Consider the following 18,675-nt stretch of genomic DNA (forward strand, 5'->3'; position numbering starts at 1 on the left):
GTAATAGAGGGTTTACATTTTTCCCTTAAGTACAGAAAGGTTAGGGAAGAGCCAAGACAAAGATGTGGTTCATAAAAGTATGACATTTTGGTTGGTTAAATAGACATATATGTATATACAGGATGTCATTTTTCTTGAGTTCTATTTCAGTTTAATAGCTTTAATTTTAATGTTATATTCTTTCAGTACAAAACACATTTAATATTGCTTAAGGAAGTATAAACCTTTCCCAAATGTTCGTAAAATTAAGAGGTAGAAAGGTCTTTTTAATGTATATTTATCTGGTACCTCAAGTTCTATCTAACTTCAGCGTGCATTGAACAAAATCTTTATGCTATATTACACACTTTAAAATCTTTATGCTATATTACACACTTTAAAAAAAGGCTGTTGCTTTATTTACCACGTTTCACAAACAACAAATATTGCGTGCCCAAGGCAAGCGCATGCTCCATTCCAGAAGGTGCTGGCTGGAGACAGGTTACATGTGTTACACGTGACTTTGTCAGGGATTTAGAAAAGCAAAAACTGACTGCTGTCAGCAGCTTTGTTAAGACATGCAAGAACCTCAGAATCCCTCTATGAAACTAATTAGAAAAAATTGCTCAGAATCATATTTCTTTGCTAAAGTGACAGGTAATCCTTGCTATATAAGCAATGCAGACTTACGGTACAGAGACTGTTGCCTAAAAGAGCTAATTAACTTCACTGTTCTCTCTGGAGGCTTTTTGTCAGCATGTTTGTTGTCTGTTCCTTTGAAAGCCTGAGCTTTGAAGAGGATTGCTGGTAAAAGTTAATTTGTTTCATCCCAAGGTATTTTTCTGCAGATCTCCCTGGATTCATTAAATCTTTATTTAAATGTCACTGTCTTGCAGTTCTACTATAGTTGGTGGGGGAAAATGTTCTTAACGTCCTACTATTTGATGAGCATTTGTCCTCAGTCTACTCCTTTCCTTCAAACTGGCAGTGGACATTTCCATTGAAACCCAGATGGTGCTTTCCACTTCCTGTTCCAACACACATAACTTTATGCTTGAAACAGTTAAGCATGAGGAGTCATGCAAAGAGGTAATTGGTACCGCTTGAGTTTCAGGAGGAAGGAAAAATAGACTCGTTCTCCCAGGAGTCATCCCTAAGCAGGGCTTAGAAACCATGCTGGCAAAGCAATCGTGTGGCTCTATCCAGAAGGCACAAATTAGCCAGTTTCTAGAGCAATTTTGTTAATTGTATTAAATCCTAGTTTACTAAACATGCAGCTCTGTCTTGGGCAGGAAAAAAAACCCAAACCCAACCCAGCATACTATTGTAACCTCTGCATAATCGCTAATTGTAACTGAATAAACATGCACTGGTTGGCTAAAGTAATAAATATACTATACATTTTTCCTCCCAAGAGAAACAACTCAGTGGAATGCAGTTCTCTGCTTCCTACTTGGCTTCTCACATTGCCTTGGTCTGATAGAGCCACCTATACCAAGATAATACTCAGTTTTCCAACACCTCAACCTGTGTGTGGCCTGACTGCAGATCAGTACCTTGGGCAAATGGTACAGACAGTCTGACAGGGAAAGGGGAAACTAACGGCTGTTTACAGCAACAGTTTCCTGTGTTTAAATTGTAGGAAAAATAAAGGTTTTATTTACTAGTACTCTTTCACCTACCTGGTTCAGTAGAGGTGCTGTCAAGGGGCATAAGCACTTTTAATTTGACCACAGTAAGTAAAGCAGATTGAGAAAATCGCAGAAAGAATGTTCTAAACTAACACAAATGGTAAAATGAACTTTATCTAGTACAAAATCCATGATGATACAACTAGGAAGACATCCAGAAATATTAACAGTTACCTTTATGGCTCTGGCTGCTAACTGAAAACTAACTAAATATACAAGATAAGTGATACTGTTTTTAATAGGCACTCTGATAATTTATAAATAGTTACTTATGTCAACATATGTAGTAGTTGTGAATGAAACTGGGTATTTAAAGTTAGTGCTATTAAAAGAAAACTGAAAGTCACTTCCTGGTTGAGTGAACTGTAACTTCTTGATTTAGTCCAGTCAGTAGTTATGTCTGTCTTCTTCTCTGACACAGACAGTTTTATCTCTGACCTGGAATACCAGCCATCAGGTTCAACAGAGAAATGGACTCAACATTCAGCACTCATGTCCAACTCCTATGTGGAAAATCTAGAGGGTGAGTCTGCTTACTGAAACGCTTCAATGTTTGAAATTGGAGCACGAAGGAAAGGGGAAAGTGTTGTAACAGTCTTAACATCTACAAGTGAAAAGTGCTATGTAATACTTAAGTATTGCTATAATTGGACACCTGTGTATTCTGAAATAGTTGAAAATTCAGAAGTTGTGAACCAGGTGTACACTCACGCAGTAAAAGCCTCCACTTACAGTATGTGTAGCTGCCACAGAACTTCCTAAGTGATGTAGGATCTAGTAAAACAGAAGATGATATGAAAAATCTTAAGCCAAATATGGGCAAGGGCATAGAGTGGCCAGATCAGTTAACCATGAGAAATTTAGAATGGTTATCCTTTTTTAAAAGGATGAAGCCATGTCAATTTAAACAAATGGAATACTTAAGTATTTGGAATACAGATTCATAAGTAGATTTCTAGTTGAATGTGCACTACAATTGTGAAGGATCACCTGGATTTATTTTAAGATGCTTTCAACTCCTTTATTTCACATATAAACAAGATTATGCACTATGACTCTCTTAAATGGTAATAATATTAAAAATTGGCACACAGTATATTGGTCGTGTTTGTGTTTATACTCATTCCTCTTAAGTGTTTTTCACTTTATTACAAACATGCCTAAAATGCCAAAGAACTATGCTGTTCTTTCTTTTTTTCCAATATAAATATACACACATATATATAAACACATATAACACATTTCACTTTACTTTCCCCATAGATTTTTAAAGGGGATACTTGTAAGTGTACAGTAGATCTGGGATTGTTAACGGTAAAGTAACCAAGCTCTGTGTATAGCCTTAATAAAACTCTCACACAATTAGTGTGTAGAGTGATCTTAAGTTTGCCCATGAAACTGAAGTAAATTGCGATGTTGGTCTTTCAAAAAAACTGACTTAGTTCTCTTTCCTTACATATCAAAATGTTATTAGTAAGGTAAGTAGCTGCTGTTCAGAATGGCAAAACTAGGGAAAGGACTCTGTACACTAAGTCGACATTTCTGTATCTAGAAACAGCAGATCAATTAGTAAAATACCAGTTATTGCTTAGATTATTTCTGTGTTCTAGCCTATATCCTGTGCAAGAACATGTGCTCAGAATCTCTCTGGTAGGTACAGAATAATTGTTGAAGAACAGGAGTTCTTGAAAAATTTAAACTCAATTCAATAATAAAATAACCCCCAAATACCAGTATCATCAACTAAAGAGTAACACACAGGTTGGCAACCCCCAAACTTAGAATTAAGAAATATACACCGACGAGTCCCTTTTAAAAAGGGCGCACAAAGCGAAAACCAGCTCCGTAGGAGAATATGCACACACACAAATGCTAGCATTTGAAAAATACAATGGAGAGACTGGCATTTTAAAAAAATTAAATAACAGGTATTTTAGGTAATTGTATAAGAAAGATAGTCAGTGTGGTGCTACTGCAAGAGATAGGTTTACACAGGAAAGGTAGAATGGTTCTGTACCCTGAAGAATGCTTAGTGTCACATCAGACAAGCCAACTGTATCAACTAGTGGTAGAGAATGCTTACAGATTTAATGTTCAGCTTAAACTAGGAAGAGTATAGCTTCTAAATTATACTGCTGAACAGGAGAGGAACCATAACCATAGCGTGCGTGCTGCAGGAGATCAGACAATCTGCAACGGCAGGAAATACGCTAATGGAATACTTGAGTCATCCTTTATAGAATGGCTAAGTGTGACTGCTTCATGGAGCACTAAGTCATGAGAGGAACCCACAAGGGGAAACATCTCTTTATTTGGTCCACAGAAGCATGCAGTAACTGCTTAAAAGATTTTTTAATTTTTTTTCTTTGTTTTGTAGCAGTTTCAGCATTACAGGCTCTGACAAACTAAAAAAAGGGGAGTTATAGGAGAACAAAGTTAAGAAAAATAGTTGCAAACAGTCTGCAAACTGTTTATGAAGGTTCAGATTAAGCGTACAACTATTCTGCAGTGAGACTGCAAGCTGCTTTCAAATTCAGAAAAGAACATGAAAATTATTAGGTTAAATGTGAAACCTGGCCAACAGATAGAAGACAATTCAGGAATTAAGTTAAAATTCAATAATTTAATTTAGAAAACTTTTGTATTGATGTTTGCAGTTGAGGAACTAGAGATTCTCATGCCAAAGTCCTTTGGAAAAGGGACATGTTGCAGGACCTGTCTCAAGTTGAAGTATTAGTCAAAAGGTTTCAGAACAAACAGATAAACAGGCAGTGACACAGTTCACCTCAGCTAGATGATATGCCAGACAACAACTCTGAAAGAGTAAGCAACCGTTGAACTATTAACTGTAAAGTATAGCCTCTTGCTTAAATCTGGTTTAAAGCCAGGGGACTGGAAGTTGGTCAGTGTGATGACACTGCTGCTTAGCTATTCAGACTAGTGAAAACCAAAAAGTGTCTAGAAACCTCTCCAGGAAGGCCTTGTGATTAAAGAAAATCAGTTAAAGGAGTGGAAATTAGGGTAAGGGAAGGCAAAAAGACCAACCCGCCCTAATTCCATACATACCGCGACAAGCTCTCTGAACTATTCTCATTTAAGCCATCTTGAATTTAAATGGACAAGTCTATGAAAACTTGCTCAGGAGTGTTAAAAGTAGTCTTAAAAAGGTGAATAAATGCTGGGAATGCTTAGGGAACCAGCCAAGAACGAACAAATACTGCTAATACAGATCTGTGATGTGCCCGCATCATGCCCTGACGTCACAAAAGAATTGGATGCATACGTGGTGTTTTGGTCAAGGGCAATTAGCACAACCCAAGATTTAGAACAGAAGTTACATTGAATCAGCTAGGACGCTCCAGCCAGAAAAATGAATGAGGAGAACACGCTAAGTATAGTAAAATGAATGGGTGGCACAGGAAAGGTGATGCAAAATACTTCTTGGGAGACAAAAAAATAAAAGTGTCCACCAAGCAATCCTGCGGCAAGTTCAACGCATATACAAAGGATTACTACAGCTCTACATAGTTAAACTTTGGAACTCACTGTCTCAGAGTAGGGTGGATGACAGAATTTTGCACAGACCTTGAAGACCCTGGGGAGAAAAATCCAAACAGGACCACTCGGCACAGAAGATGTCTCTGGCCTGGGAATTCCCTAGGACAAACACATGTTGGAGGCTGGTGGAACATCCTGCAGAGGCATCATGATGTGTTTTCCTCAGGTCTCTACTATTACCCATTACAACCCATTAGTTGTTGAACTGGCTGGCTTATAGTTCTCCACGGAGGTTTTCAGGCAGTATTTTTGACCTAACAAAACCCTAAAATGCTTGGTAACTGCCTATTAGAGAGATTCTGTTGTCTTGTAGAAAGTATAGATGCTGATTATAGATTACTGGCTTCCTGCAAGGGAATGAGAGGTCACTTGCACTATTCCCAGAAAGGCCTTTAGCTTCAGGAATTGCTCATCTTTTCCTTTGTGCTCCAATACAAAGTATTTGTTCCCTTAGCATTCACAGCTCTAGGGGGGAATTAAGTAGAGCAATCTAGAAGCATGCTCATATTTGGTTGGCATTTGATTTAAAAAGATAATGCCTTTACTTCTGATGCTAGAACTTCAAACACCCATGCTGGAGATCATGCTATGTCTAAATATCTTTTTATTCTAATATAAAATATTCAGTAAGGTGGCACAGGTATATGTTGACTTGATAAATTATGGGTTGGTCTCAGACTGAGAGAATAAATTAAGGTGACATTTGTAGAACTGATTAAACTAACAGTGGGGGAAAAAGGCATAGATACTACAAACATTTCAAAGCTCCAGTTCTTAAAAGAGGAACTTGTTTGTCTAAATTTGTAATTTTTTTTAATTTATCCAAAATACTCAGCAACTTATTATTAAAAGCACCAGCTTTCATGATGTTGTCATGCTTCTTAATGCAAGAGCTTTGTTCTGTTCAAATCAGCTGATGTGAGTAACTTTTTGTAGGTGAGAATTTCTCCAGAGAGGTTGGTCACTACTGCTCACAGGAGGCATCTCTTGGAACAGCTGATAAGGTTACTGCCCCTAGCTATATGTGTCACTGACAGCACAAAAGGCTGGGCTGTTCAACCTAATTCTAGTTATCTTAAAACTTTGGACTGCAAATTGCGACAGTTTTAAGAGAACTTCATGAACAGTCTGGCAGTTCATGCAGCAAACAGCTGGAGCAGTAACTATCAGCTGCCCTGGTGCAAGGCTTCAGTGACCAAGAGGCAAAGCCCTCTGCCCAGAAGGTACAGGCAGGAGCAGGGGGCACGAGGCCTCCCAGGAGCTGTGGCCCAGTTTTCTGTGAGTCTCAGTGGCTTGGCTTTCACGTGTGCACTTAGCAGGGACTTAAAAAAGCAAACAGAACACTATGTGAAATCAAAACAATGGGAACAATGCGGTAAGAATACGTGGTTGCTTTCATTTTACAAGCTTGACAGCAGATCCAAAAGTCAGAGCTAGTTCTCCTCTACTCTGGTCCACTGGTATTGATGTTAGTATGCTGCTTAATTTTTTTGCAAGATTATAGGGGTTTGAGCCTCCAGATGACTTTCAGTGCCTTTTTCAATGCAGCATGTTCATGCTTTTTTGATGCAACACAAAGGGGAAAGAACAAAACCAAAAAAAACCACAAAAACCTTTGCAACACAATACTACGGTATCACTAGCATTGATGAGTCCAATCTAATCTTTGTAGCAAAAGGTTTTCCCCCACCATGTTAAAAATAGATTGTGCAGAACAAAATTTTAAGAATATAACTATTAGTATAAATTTACCAGCCAGCTTACACTCTGCATAAGAAAAAGGTGAAACTATAGCAAATAAAGTAACAGCTGAAATTCTCAAATGTGGAATAACTACCAAAGAGGTCAATTAAATAGACTTAGGAAAGTTGTTAAAAATCATTTCCATTTCACAGCCCAATTTGAAAACAAAACAAAAATACCAAACAAAAAAAAAAAACTGTGTAAGTTTTCAAAATGCATTTATCACAGCAGTGGAGGAATCTGCCGCATTTCTATACAGTGCAGCGTGTGCCACCCCCTCTCCCTTTTGATCTGATCCAGTCATTATTAAAGGTTGCCACCTAAAACATTTGATGACACTTTTGATGCTGTCCACTCAGTTGACACTGATCATCCAAAACAGTTTTAGGTGATCAGTATATAGTAAATGAGTACTAAATAGTAGTTAGGCCTCTATAGTTAGTATGCAAAATATGAAGTTCAGGGTATGGGATTAACAGTCAGAACACCTGGCACCAAACAGGCAGTGACTGAACTGGGGGAAAAGCAGGGAAGAAGGTAGACTGAAAGAGTCAGGGTCTACTCACAGGACAGTTCACCTGCATCTTAAGTCTCATGAGCCTGGCTCTCTTCAGAGAGCCAACAGAAGTATAAATGCCACAAATGAACCTGGCAGACAGACCACAGAGAATCTTAACAGCATAACTGAGATCTGTATTACTGAATCCTGAACAAGCTCTGCAGCCTTCCCCTTGAAACTTATGAAAAAGTTTTTTCTTTGTCACAGTTTAAGTCACAAAGTCTGAAACTTTGTGAAAAAGAAAGGAAGGAAATTTTATAAAAAAAATAATTGCATGTATTAAAAAAGCCACGCAACTTGGTTTCCCAGGATGTAATTGCTAACTGGATGGCTTTTAAGGTTAAGCAAAAGGTATATGAAATCTTTCTAATTACACTTCTAGGACAACATAGCCCACGCAACCCATAGTTGAAAATCAGAAAGGTGGGATAAAGTATTCTGGGAAGTGTAGAAAAGAAGTCATCTTTTGTTTGTAAGGCATCCTTAGCATAGCCTGAGCTCTGTCCTGTCTCAGGACTGTAGATACTGACTTCCTCTCCCAATTCATCACCTAAGAACTTGGATTTTGCTAGACAACATTATAGAAGACCTGTGTTTACGTTCATGAATTAAGTTTTCAGTTTCAAAGACGGACTACTAAATGTTCCAAGACTGACCCTGTGTGGAAGAGGGTAATATGTCATGCATTCAGATACTAACCCTTGCGTTTCTGTTTTAGTCTTTAAAAATAATTTAGTATGATTTTCTCCATCACAAATTAATACAAAAAGTAAAACACCTTATGACTTTACCTTCAGTCATGTACATTTCTATGCAGAATTTTAACTCTTCCTACCAACTACTTCATTTATATTTTAAACTTCTTTTAAGTCAGACAAGTTAATGACAGTAATGCTGGTAGACACAGAATGTCCTTCATATAAAGCCAAATGCTTCCCAGCTTAGATATATGCAGGCATCTCATTATCTGCTGCCATAAAGCAGAGTTGTACATCTCTTCAGTGAGCTGTTCCAAAGGACTTCCAGGCTGCCTAATTTTGGTAAATATTCAATATGGCTTCTTTGTTTTTTTTCAGTCTTTAAAAGACCAGCTTTGGTTTAAATGCCCATTCCGGCACCTGCTAGCCCACATGCTGGTTCATTGCCCCGCACTGTCCCTGTTGATCCCTCCCAGCGCTCCCAAGCGTGTTGGGCACTGCCAGCCAGGCAGCTGGCGCGGCCGCCCTGTGCCTGTTAGGGCATCACTGCCCGCACCCCCTGCCCAGGGCTCTGACGGCCGGCAGCCAGGCTGCTGCACCGCACAAGGTCAGAGCACTTGGATCTCAGCCGCTGGGTTCTGCAGGCTGCCGCTTCCTTCAAAGCGTTTGTACCATCATCTGTACATAATCTAAATCAACACGCAGTCCTCCAGAGTCTGCAAGCTTCCCCCATCCATTTGTTGCTTACAGATTTCCAGACAGGGCACTCTTGGAAAGTATAAAATTGGAAGATGTGTTAGTCAGGAGGCTATGGTCTGTGAAAAAGTGAAAACACACCTTTGCCAGGCACAGCAGAAAAGTTATTCTGGCCTTTTACTTAGGCCTGCACGGCACTCTGACAAAACACTGATTAAGATTCTTCTTTAAAAAAAAAAAAAAGCACACTTGAATACTGGTTGGGTTTAAAAATCAGCAATCCTAACAAAATCACTATGGCAAGTAAAACTACTCCACCAGACTTTTCTGTTGAGAAAAAGAGAAGGTGCAGCATTTCCCTTAGAGACGGTACATGTTTCGAATGTAAATACATATAATCAGATAAACCTATATTGGCTACATGCTTGCTAGAAACGTTGCTAAAAATAGTTCTCCAACAGCAAAATGAAAGGCATGACAGAGCTATTGAACTCCGCTATAAAACAGCTTATTGTAAACAAATCCATGGTTATTAAAAAAAATAATCTCAAAAACAAACAAACAAAAAAAGCCAAATTAACCTATAACTTGAATTTAGTACTCCACATAATGAATTATGCAGAACTTTGGCAAATAAAGCACCATATGACCCACCTATTTTATTCACAGTGTAATGTGATTTGAGGAAAACTTAATGCCACGTGGCTACGTGCTGTTCAGTGAAACACCTTTGCCTGTGGGACCTACAAACCGTTGCAACAGTATAGACCAGCATGCTCTGGTGTCATCAGTACAGACAAATATCACCTATCAAAACTTAAAGGAAGTAACCATCTTCATAATTTCAAAATATAAAAGACATTTAGCTATATTGCTTTTTATTGTATGGCTCATGAAAGTTTTAGTAGTACTGAACAGCTGCAGTGTCCGATTTGCACAAAGCGACTGTTCAGCAGTGTACAGCTGGTAATAGCTGTTTAACGAGCACCCTGACAGAAGCTGGTGGAGCATCCTTCTTGTAAATGAACAACTAAATTTTGTTTAAAAAACAAAAAGTCTTGTTTTTTAATGGCTGCTCACTTATGCATTGTGTTGGCGTAATAAAAATAGTTGGAAAAAGTACCCTACCTGCACTCATGCGGTTAAGTTCATTGACGGAAAGATTTTTTTGAAGGCAAATAAATTGCAAGCCTTGTAATGCTCGAGGGACTCTGTTATTACATAGCTGGTCTGAACTATTTTCACCTTTGGCCTGCAATAATGTGTATTTTTAACAAGCTGTCCTTGCATTCATGCAAGGGAATACCACTGCCACCGATCCTCTTTTAGACAACAAGTACCTGCTCCGTGGTTACATACGGGTATATGACATAAGGTGATTTTAAAGCTTTTCTAAGTAAACTAAAAAAATATAAACCAAACTTGTTTTCAGAGTTAGATTTTGTATATCTCACAAGTATTTCAGAGCATTCGCGATACTACTGCATTTTCTTTCAGACCCACTTATGCTACCGCTGCAGCAAAAGACAACGCTCAGACTGTTGAACACTATAAACATAAAGAGCAATTTACACTACCAGTAGATTAATTTTATGCTTCTGCCAGAGAGGAATGGTTAGTAGGAAGCTAAATCCTGCTATGGAAAATTAAGGAAGCATTAAGAAAGGTGGTGAAGTATATCAATATTGTTCTGTAAATAGAGAACAAAAGAGCAAAAAGCCTAGGTTCCACATGTCTTAAGACTTCCAGTAGGAGCAGATAACTAGCAAAGCAAAATTTATTTTGTTTCTACTGGGAATGGTCCTTACTCAACAAAAGGATCCCATGAAAGGGATCCAGACAGACTCATGGCAGAGGCTTTTCTTTTAATGCTATAATCCAGCACATTCAAAGTCTTGCTGAATAAGAGAGATGCTGTTTACCTACTGCGACTCAATCATGGAAAACAACATGCCTCCTCTAACTATTAAATAATAATCCTATTTTTCTTATAATCCAATAGTTATCTAAACTTTGTCATTACTATTTAATGTGGTATTTTTCATCTCCACTTGGAATACTACTGTTTCTTAAACTTACCATTGCCCACTTTCTAAAACAGATATTCATATCACTCCATTTACACTTATCCATTAGAATAATTGGGTTTGTCATCTTCCAGACTCAATTATACTGCAATCAATTATGTAAGCTTTAGGGTAACATTCCAAAATCGTTGTTTGCTGATAACTTAAGTGCTACTTCATCATATTCACAGTGGTGCCCCTCACTTGTAAATAGTAATAGTTTGCTAATCTTTGTGAATTTCACACACACACAAACTGATGCGACCTGCATTAGTCAATCATCAGTCAATCATTTCACTATAGAAAAGTTGACTGATAACTAAAAAAGTTTATTACTGCAGTTTCAGAAATGCAATTATTAAGAAAACTGGCCAATTAAATAGGTATATAGTATTAAAAAGAATATTCTGTTAACCCAAATCCAAGTTCTGAGGAAGTTCTGTAAGTAGCTTGAAAGAGCCAAGAGTTAGTTACTTGTGCCTGTAACACTCTTGAACAGAAGGAATTCTGTGGGAAATTGTACTGAACCGACCTGTGCTGTGCCTTTGGATTACCTGGTTGTCACGCATATGCATGTGCTTATTTTCTTCAAGTGTTTTAGGGATCCATCGACATGGATTTGGTAAGTACAAAGTGCAATACTAGGAGAAAATAGGACTGGGGGGGGTTTCCCCCTTGTTCAGCTATTACTGAGGTTAGGTTCCTCATTCATCCTCTGTTTCTTAACTGCATCAAGGCTTAGCACTGAAATATTTCTTTTTAAAAGTGATACACTGGTGAGTCCTGCCTTTTCAAAAGCATAAAAAGTCATTTTTTTGCTTTTTTTTTTTTTTTGCTTTTTTTTTAGTGAATGAGATCATAGGAAGAGATATGTCACAGATCTCAGTGTCACATGGAACAACAATGGCCAGCCAGTCTGCACGTGCATGTCCTGGATCTCTGGAGACAAGAATATCTGATGGAATCCAGTAACGGATAAGCTTACAACGGAACATCCATGAAAACTTAACAGTTTCTCTGAATATTTCTTCATCCTCTTCCTCCTCTTTAGACTTACTGTGCTTCCAACTCTGTGGCCTTTATGAACTGGAACAGTGGATCCTTGCAAAGCCCTTTTAGTGGGTTACATTTTTGATGTAGAGACAGAGCATTTTAATTATAGTTCCTGAGATGCTGTAAAGAGACTTCTTAAAATGGACACACAGAATCTACACCAGATATTTTAACTGTTTTAAAGTTACAAACAAGCTTTGCTTTTTGCATTTAAATAGAATACTTTTATATTGTAAGTGCTTCAGATGTGGGGAGATGTTAGTTTGCTCATATAATATTCACAGTACTGAATGTGGAAAAAGATTTAATACACATCTTCAGTGTGCTGCTTTCCCTTAGAGATAGTGTAGTTTGTAACTGATGATTTGTAACACCTTTTGGTCATTTTGGAAAACCTTTAAAGCTTCTATTGTTTAATTTTTTTTTAATATGATCTTCCAATGGCAAATCAGTCATACCTGTCATCTGAAGCCAATGCCACGGAAGCCATTGTGTATACAAATACTGTAGCGTTTTCTTTCTTAGATTCATAGGAAGCAAAGCCAAATGTAGATCTGCACTTGTTTATAAACTGAAAATGTTACTTGATAGGCTGCAAAAAGACCATTCCATCATGAAAGTGTTGGGATAGAAATGACATTCCAAAATATAACTTTTATAACTTTGTGGATAATCTTCCTGTTCTTTATTAGCACAGGCTCCTTCTTGAAATAGCTTTTTCTTAGAAAGTTACATTTGTAATCAAATTTGAGCAGTAGGATTTTAGATTAAAGAACAGCAACATCAAAGCCATGTTAGATACAGGAGAAATTTTAATATTTGCTGAGGATCTAAGTGTTCCTGCTTTCCCTGCAGAATATGGTTTTGAAATCACCAATTCAGTGGCATTTGAGTTTTCCATGCAATAAATCACTTGATCACATCTGTTTCTTTTACACACTGTATGCCTGATGACCATGCCACTCAGAAGTCCTATGGAGATGAAAATTACAGTTCCTTAAATTTAAGCTGTTTATAAACATCAGTTTGCTAACAAGTAATTTGCTGTCAATTTGTGATTAGGTAGTATGGTTTGCTCATGTTTCATTGTAAACGTGTGAATCAGAAGCTACCAAAGAAATAGACAAGATTCATAGCAGTTCAAAGGATGCGTTTCCCTTACCCACATCATCCCAGACATTTGAGACTATCTGTTTACATAGTTATTAAAAATCTCAGGCCTCTATGATTAGAAACCTAGGAGAGGATCTGAAACTGCCTGCTTAGGCCACAAATATTTCCCTCCCCCAGAAGACGCTGTCGTTTACGAAGCTTTCTGATACGGAACATACAGGGTACAACAATAATGGCAAAATAAGACCAGAAATACATGGAACCTCAAAGCATTTAAGACGTTAGTTGTAGTTCCTCATTTGGGTGAGCCATGATGCTCTAACGAAAATTAAAAGTGAATGCACTCCAAAATTTTGGCATGTAGACAGTGTGTTTGCATTGAAACTAGTTCAGACAATTGTGGACATTTCAGTGGTTTAACATACACGGAGTACACGCCTCTTTCTGTAGAAAATTACTGTAAACTTAAAATTACAGCAAAATGGTCTTAAAGCAGATACCGTTACTGAATTGTAATACCTGTAAGAGCAAACAAATGCTACCGATGTTTCATTTTGGCAGACAGTTGTGGGGAAGACTATCTGTTGAGCCTTTTGCAGGCAAAATTTTACACCTAAATTTAAGTCACACCCAAGCAATACCATGAAAGTAGCTATAATTGCCTCTTTGTAATAACCAAATCATGAACTTTTAAAAAGACCACACATTAAACAGGTGAAATTACAACTTTTATCATGTACTTCCACTTAAGAGTGCAGCCTAAGGCTACTATCTTGACATTTCATAGTTATTTCAAACAACTTAATGCAAGGCCACTATGTGCGTGTTGGGAATCTTAAGCATCCTTTTTGTGAATGTATTGTCCAATAGTGCAAATTTTAAATTTGCAGAAAAAAAGTTGGCAGGGCTGTAATCTGAAAAGCGTGATATTGTAATTGTCCCTCAGCAATGGTGCTTTCCTCTGTCCTCTACTGATTTATGTTAAAGATCCTAGAAAAGGATTCACACAGAAATACATCTACTTATGGTTTTGACACCTTAAAAAATAAAAAAAGTACAAAACCCACCACACAACACTGTAAGCTACGTAATTGTCTTCTGGCTACGTGCTGGTGGCAAGGCATGTTCCAGTTTTCATTCATGTATTGGGTCTTTTGCATTAACCATTGTTTGTAGGAGAATTCTAACTGAACAGCTTTTCATACTGTATGGGATTTATGCTCCTTTATCCTACTGGTACAGACTCTCCTTGCAAGTTCTCCAAGTAGCTGGAATTCACTGTACCTAAATTATAGGAGCCCAAACAATCCGGAGTTGCTATGCACTAAATTTTCTGATGCCTTTAAATACCTTGATGCCTGTAGACATAGAGACGCTTTCCTATTTAAAAATTAAATAAAAAAAAATATATAGCTTTGGATACTAAAGCAGTTTTGTATTTGCCTTGTAAAAGCTTCAGTACAAGGGTCTTAATTTTATTTTAGCTTGTGTGATAACGTAGATAAAGACTGTTACTCTTGTATAATTTTAGTGATATAAAAAGCACACAATCTCTATTGGACTATGCAAATTTAATTAAACAACAGAACCCGGCAACTGTTGATACTTTGTTGGCATCCACTCCCTTGCCCTTAAGTCCTTTCTTCTCCCCGAGTACTTTTCCAAAACTTTGTAATAATTTAGATTATCCTGAAGGAAAGCCTTAATGATGAGGTAGCTTTTCTATAAGGAGGATCAAAGATCAATGTTAAAAACAAATAAAGGGTAGTATATTAATCCGGGGGGGGTGGGGAGGGTGGGAGGGTGCGGTGTGATTTCATGAAATTACCATAAACAACCAATCTGAATTTCTGTAGTAAAATTTTCATGTTATCAGGGGAACTGCCATCCTTTTTAAACCAAAGAATGAAAATAACATGACAGTTTTGTTCTGATACAAACAAAGCTTTGAAACTCTATTTTTGATACTCATAATGGATGTCATTCCTTGAGGTTCAGAAATCATTCAAATTGAAATTTTATATTTAAAAATGTGGGACAATAAAGATTAAGTTCTAGATGTTTACAGAGCCTTGTATTGTAATTTCATGTACATTTTGTATTTTAAACATTTTTGTAAGTTATGATTGCAGTGCTACTTGCAGAAATAAAGGGAAAAACTTGCATTTAGGCTCTTAAATCATAGTGTTCAAATAAAAAAAAAATAATGCAAATGTATTGTCATTTATTTAAAATGCAGACCCGAACGCAGAGTGGGAAGAAACTCCCTATCTGTGATGCAGTGGTGAACAGCTATGCTCAGGTGTGACATACCAAATGAGGGACATTTACCATGGCCCCTTGAAGGGCAGCAATTCTGAAGCAATTTCAGTTTGGGACTCAACATAAAGCCAGCAACAGCAAGCCTGTACCTGCGCAAGGAACAATCAGCAGCGCTGACACAGCATCGGTCTGCACAACAGTGATTTCCTATTTGCAGGTATCATTGTTTCAATTAGACGATCACAAGATTATTTAGAGAAATTAATATACCAGAAATTACTATTCAGGGAGCACATCATAAAGGGTAATTTCCACTCCTGAAAGGATATTATCATAGGCAACTGCAGTTAAACTGTTTCAGAAATAGATGTAAAATTCCTACAAAGTCTAAATTGTTTGCCAAATCTTGGCTGATGGTATAGTAGATTCAGGTCTTAAAAATCTCTCTCTAGTCTCAGTGATATTAGTGTTACTGAAAAGATATTATTTTTATCTCCCTCGCAGCTTTTATTACAGGGTTTTTTAGTTGTCTGTGGGATCCCCAGGCATATTAAGGTACGTGCCTGTTCCAAACTGCACACTGAAACAGTTCTGGCCTTTGGTTAGCAATGCACACCTGACGAGAGAGCAGAGAGCCACCATCCCACCGGGATCTGCTCACCTTGTGCAGGGAGAACACAGGCCACTTCAGGATTAGGTTCTCGTTTAGAGCGCATGTCCTGACTGATTACCTTCGCCAATGTTTTTTATCTATAAATATAGCAGAAAGAGGTAGCTACAGTGCCAGTAACTGAATGCAAAGTAATTATATCTGAGTTTTACTAAAAATAGCACAAGCTGTCTAAAAGCTCTTCCACATGTTTTCTAGTATGATTACCCAGTATATAATTAGCATATGCCAACACTAGTAATAATCCATGGATTGACTGCGTATACTTTGCTGTCAATTCAAGTCGTCTTTTAGGTGCAAACAGGCTGAAGGCTGATTCACTGAGATTGATAGGACAGGATTGATGATAGGATGTGCAGTCACGCCAGGGCTTTTAAAGCTGAGCATGACTAGCCCTGGGCACTCACCCTGACACCCCTGGCTGCTGCACTGCAGAGAGGGGACTTTATTCCAGGCATTATGAAAACTTCAATTCTACTTTGAGAAAGACTGTTCTGTCATTTCAGAGAAAAGGAATGTCAGTTTCTTTACAAGAGTATTAGAAGTTTCTGCTCATTTAGGACCCCAATGCAGAGGAGGTGCTGGCAGAAATCAAGGCCTTTTAATTCTCTTACTGTAGCTGGTATTGCCTTACAGTATTCCCCAGCACTGCTTGTGCTGTCTGCTTCCCTGTTTCCAGGCTCCTATCCTTCCTGCCATCTCACCCAGCCTAACTCAAAATACCAGCGTGTGCTTTGAATCCAGCACTTGCTCCTCTGTAGCAAATTAGGTGAGAACTGAGATCTTTCCCAAGTGGTCCCCCACCTTCCCCTCGCCCCCCCCCCCCCGCCTTGGCTTTAATTAATTTAGAAGAATATCATTCAGGAACTAGCCACTGCTGTAGTGATTGAAGTATTAAGGTATGTGAAAGGCCGTTAAAAGCGTACTCAGTCCAACATGGAAAAGAATTTCTAATATATTTAAATTCATGCATAGTTTTGCATACAGGCTTCTCTGGTAATGGAAGTTAACACTGAACTTTATTGTGCCTACTAAAAAGGATAACGTTCATCAGCTACTCTTAACACACAAAAAGCATTGCCATTTGCCAAGATTCTCTAAGAAACAAATTATTTTACAACAACCTACTGTTACCTTTGTTACCGGTAATATCTGCTACGTGTAAAAGAACAGAAAAAAAAACCCAAAAAACAAAAAACTAACCAGACTTTAAGAAGTGATAAAAATAAGACACTTGCTTTGCAAAGGCTTGTTTTGTTTTAGAAAAGGCTGATCTGCTAGAGAAGTCAGCTATACAAGTTTCTGAAAAATTAGTGTCAAGTTTTTTGTTGGTTTATTATTTAAATTTATTATCGTTAAATATTGTCTGGACACTGAAAAGAAAAAAAAAAAAACACAAACCAAACCCCACCTTTTCCTTACTGTCACTGCTGTGACATCTGCTGGTAAGAGCTGGTAGAGTGTGTGTAGGCTCTGCTTGCTCCCATTACAAGGGCTCTCCCTCCAGAAAAAGTAACTTATGACATTTCTCATTTGACAACTTTATGAATAAAATTACCTAGTTAAGCGTTGGTGCAACTGATATGTACCACAGAGAAATGCATATAGTTGTGGGTACAAGAAAACTTCGGTAGTTCTTAGCTGAAGCAGGCTAAGCCAGACAGAAGGCATGTCAAGCTGCCCGTGCACAGCTTAGCCTGTTAGCAAGCTGCATTACCTGCTGTGCACATCCAATAACTTAGTCCTGGCCTCTTAATACACTGCAGAAACCTTCCATAAAGAAGGTTTAACACTGTTACACCTTCCATAAAGAAACAGTTGGAACAGCTCACAGAATCACATATACATGGTGATAATGAAACACAGGCATTTAAAAGGAGAATAATAAAACTGGGTAAGCAAACAGGCAAAGAACAAAAAAAAATATCTTGAGAGTCATGGTTTGTTTTTTTCAGCCATTCAACTTTTGTTGCCATTCACCTTTTCTTACAGAAAGATTCACTGTGACAAAGCAAATAATTAAAAAAAACCACCAAAAATATTGACAATAAAGACTTCTGCATGCAGGAGCTGCATTATCCATAAAGATAAAAGGGAACCAATGAAAGTATAAAAAGTTGGGTCTGGAAGAAATCAAAAAGATGTACAGCATGGAAAATTCCTGCAGGTTGGACAGACTGATTTTCTAGAGAAGAGAGTGAGGAGCATGGGCTAAAGGGCCTGAAAATGACACAGGCAAGACTAATAAAGAGCAGTTCTGATCAGAGAGGTCCTGCCCCTTGCATCAAGAAGTTCAGTGCCAACAGGTAACTCTCTGATAGGTCATACTGCAAATAATTGACAGCGAGTATTTGAACCCCAGGTGCTGTTTGCTGGTTGTTTGCTTTTGGGGGTTGTTTTTCCACCAGTCTTAGTAATCGGTCTCCATTTCTGTCTCTAGTGTCAGTGCGGTTTCATCATTTGGTGCACTCATGCTCTTTCCTATCCACCTGAGCTCTAGTACATGAGAAAAGCTACTGTGAGTCAGCCTTCTTTTCTGTAATTCTTGATTGTGTCATGATTTTCAAAGAAATGTGATGTACCTAAA

At 37.9% G+C, this 18,675-nt stretch overlaps 1 protein-coding gene across 3 annotated transcripts in view; it reads left to right on the plus strand.

Moving 5' to 3' along the window:
• NFATC3 (nuclear factor of activated T cells 3) overlaps positions 1 to 15,321 on the plus strand; it is a 106,379-nt gene extending 91,058 nt beyond the window's left edge. For 2 of the 3 annotated variants that reach the window (XM_040615255.1, XM_040615254.1), the window contains 2 exons: positions 2,092 to 2,193; positions 11,838 to 15,321. In XM_040615255.1, the coding sequence (XP_040471189.1) occupies positions 2,092 to 2,193; positions 11,838 to 11,962 (227 nt within the window). In that variant the 3' untranslated portion in view covers positions 11,963 to 15,321. The remainder of the gene's footprint in view (positions 1 to 2,091; positions 2,194 to 11,837) is intronic. The other variant, XM_040615256.1, reaches the window with a different exon arrangement.
• Positions 15,322 to 18,675: the final 3,354 nt, after the last annotated feature.

Source organism: Falco naumanni, chromosome 15, assembly GCF_017639655.2.
Source record: "Falco naumanni isolate bFalNau1 chromosome 15, bFalNau1.pat, whole genome shotgun sequence".
NCBI lineage: Eukaryota > Metazoa > Chordata > Aves > Falconiformes > Falconidae > Falco > Falco naumanni.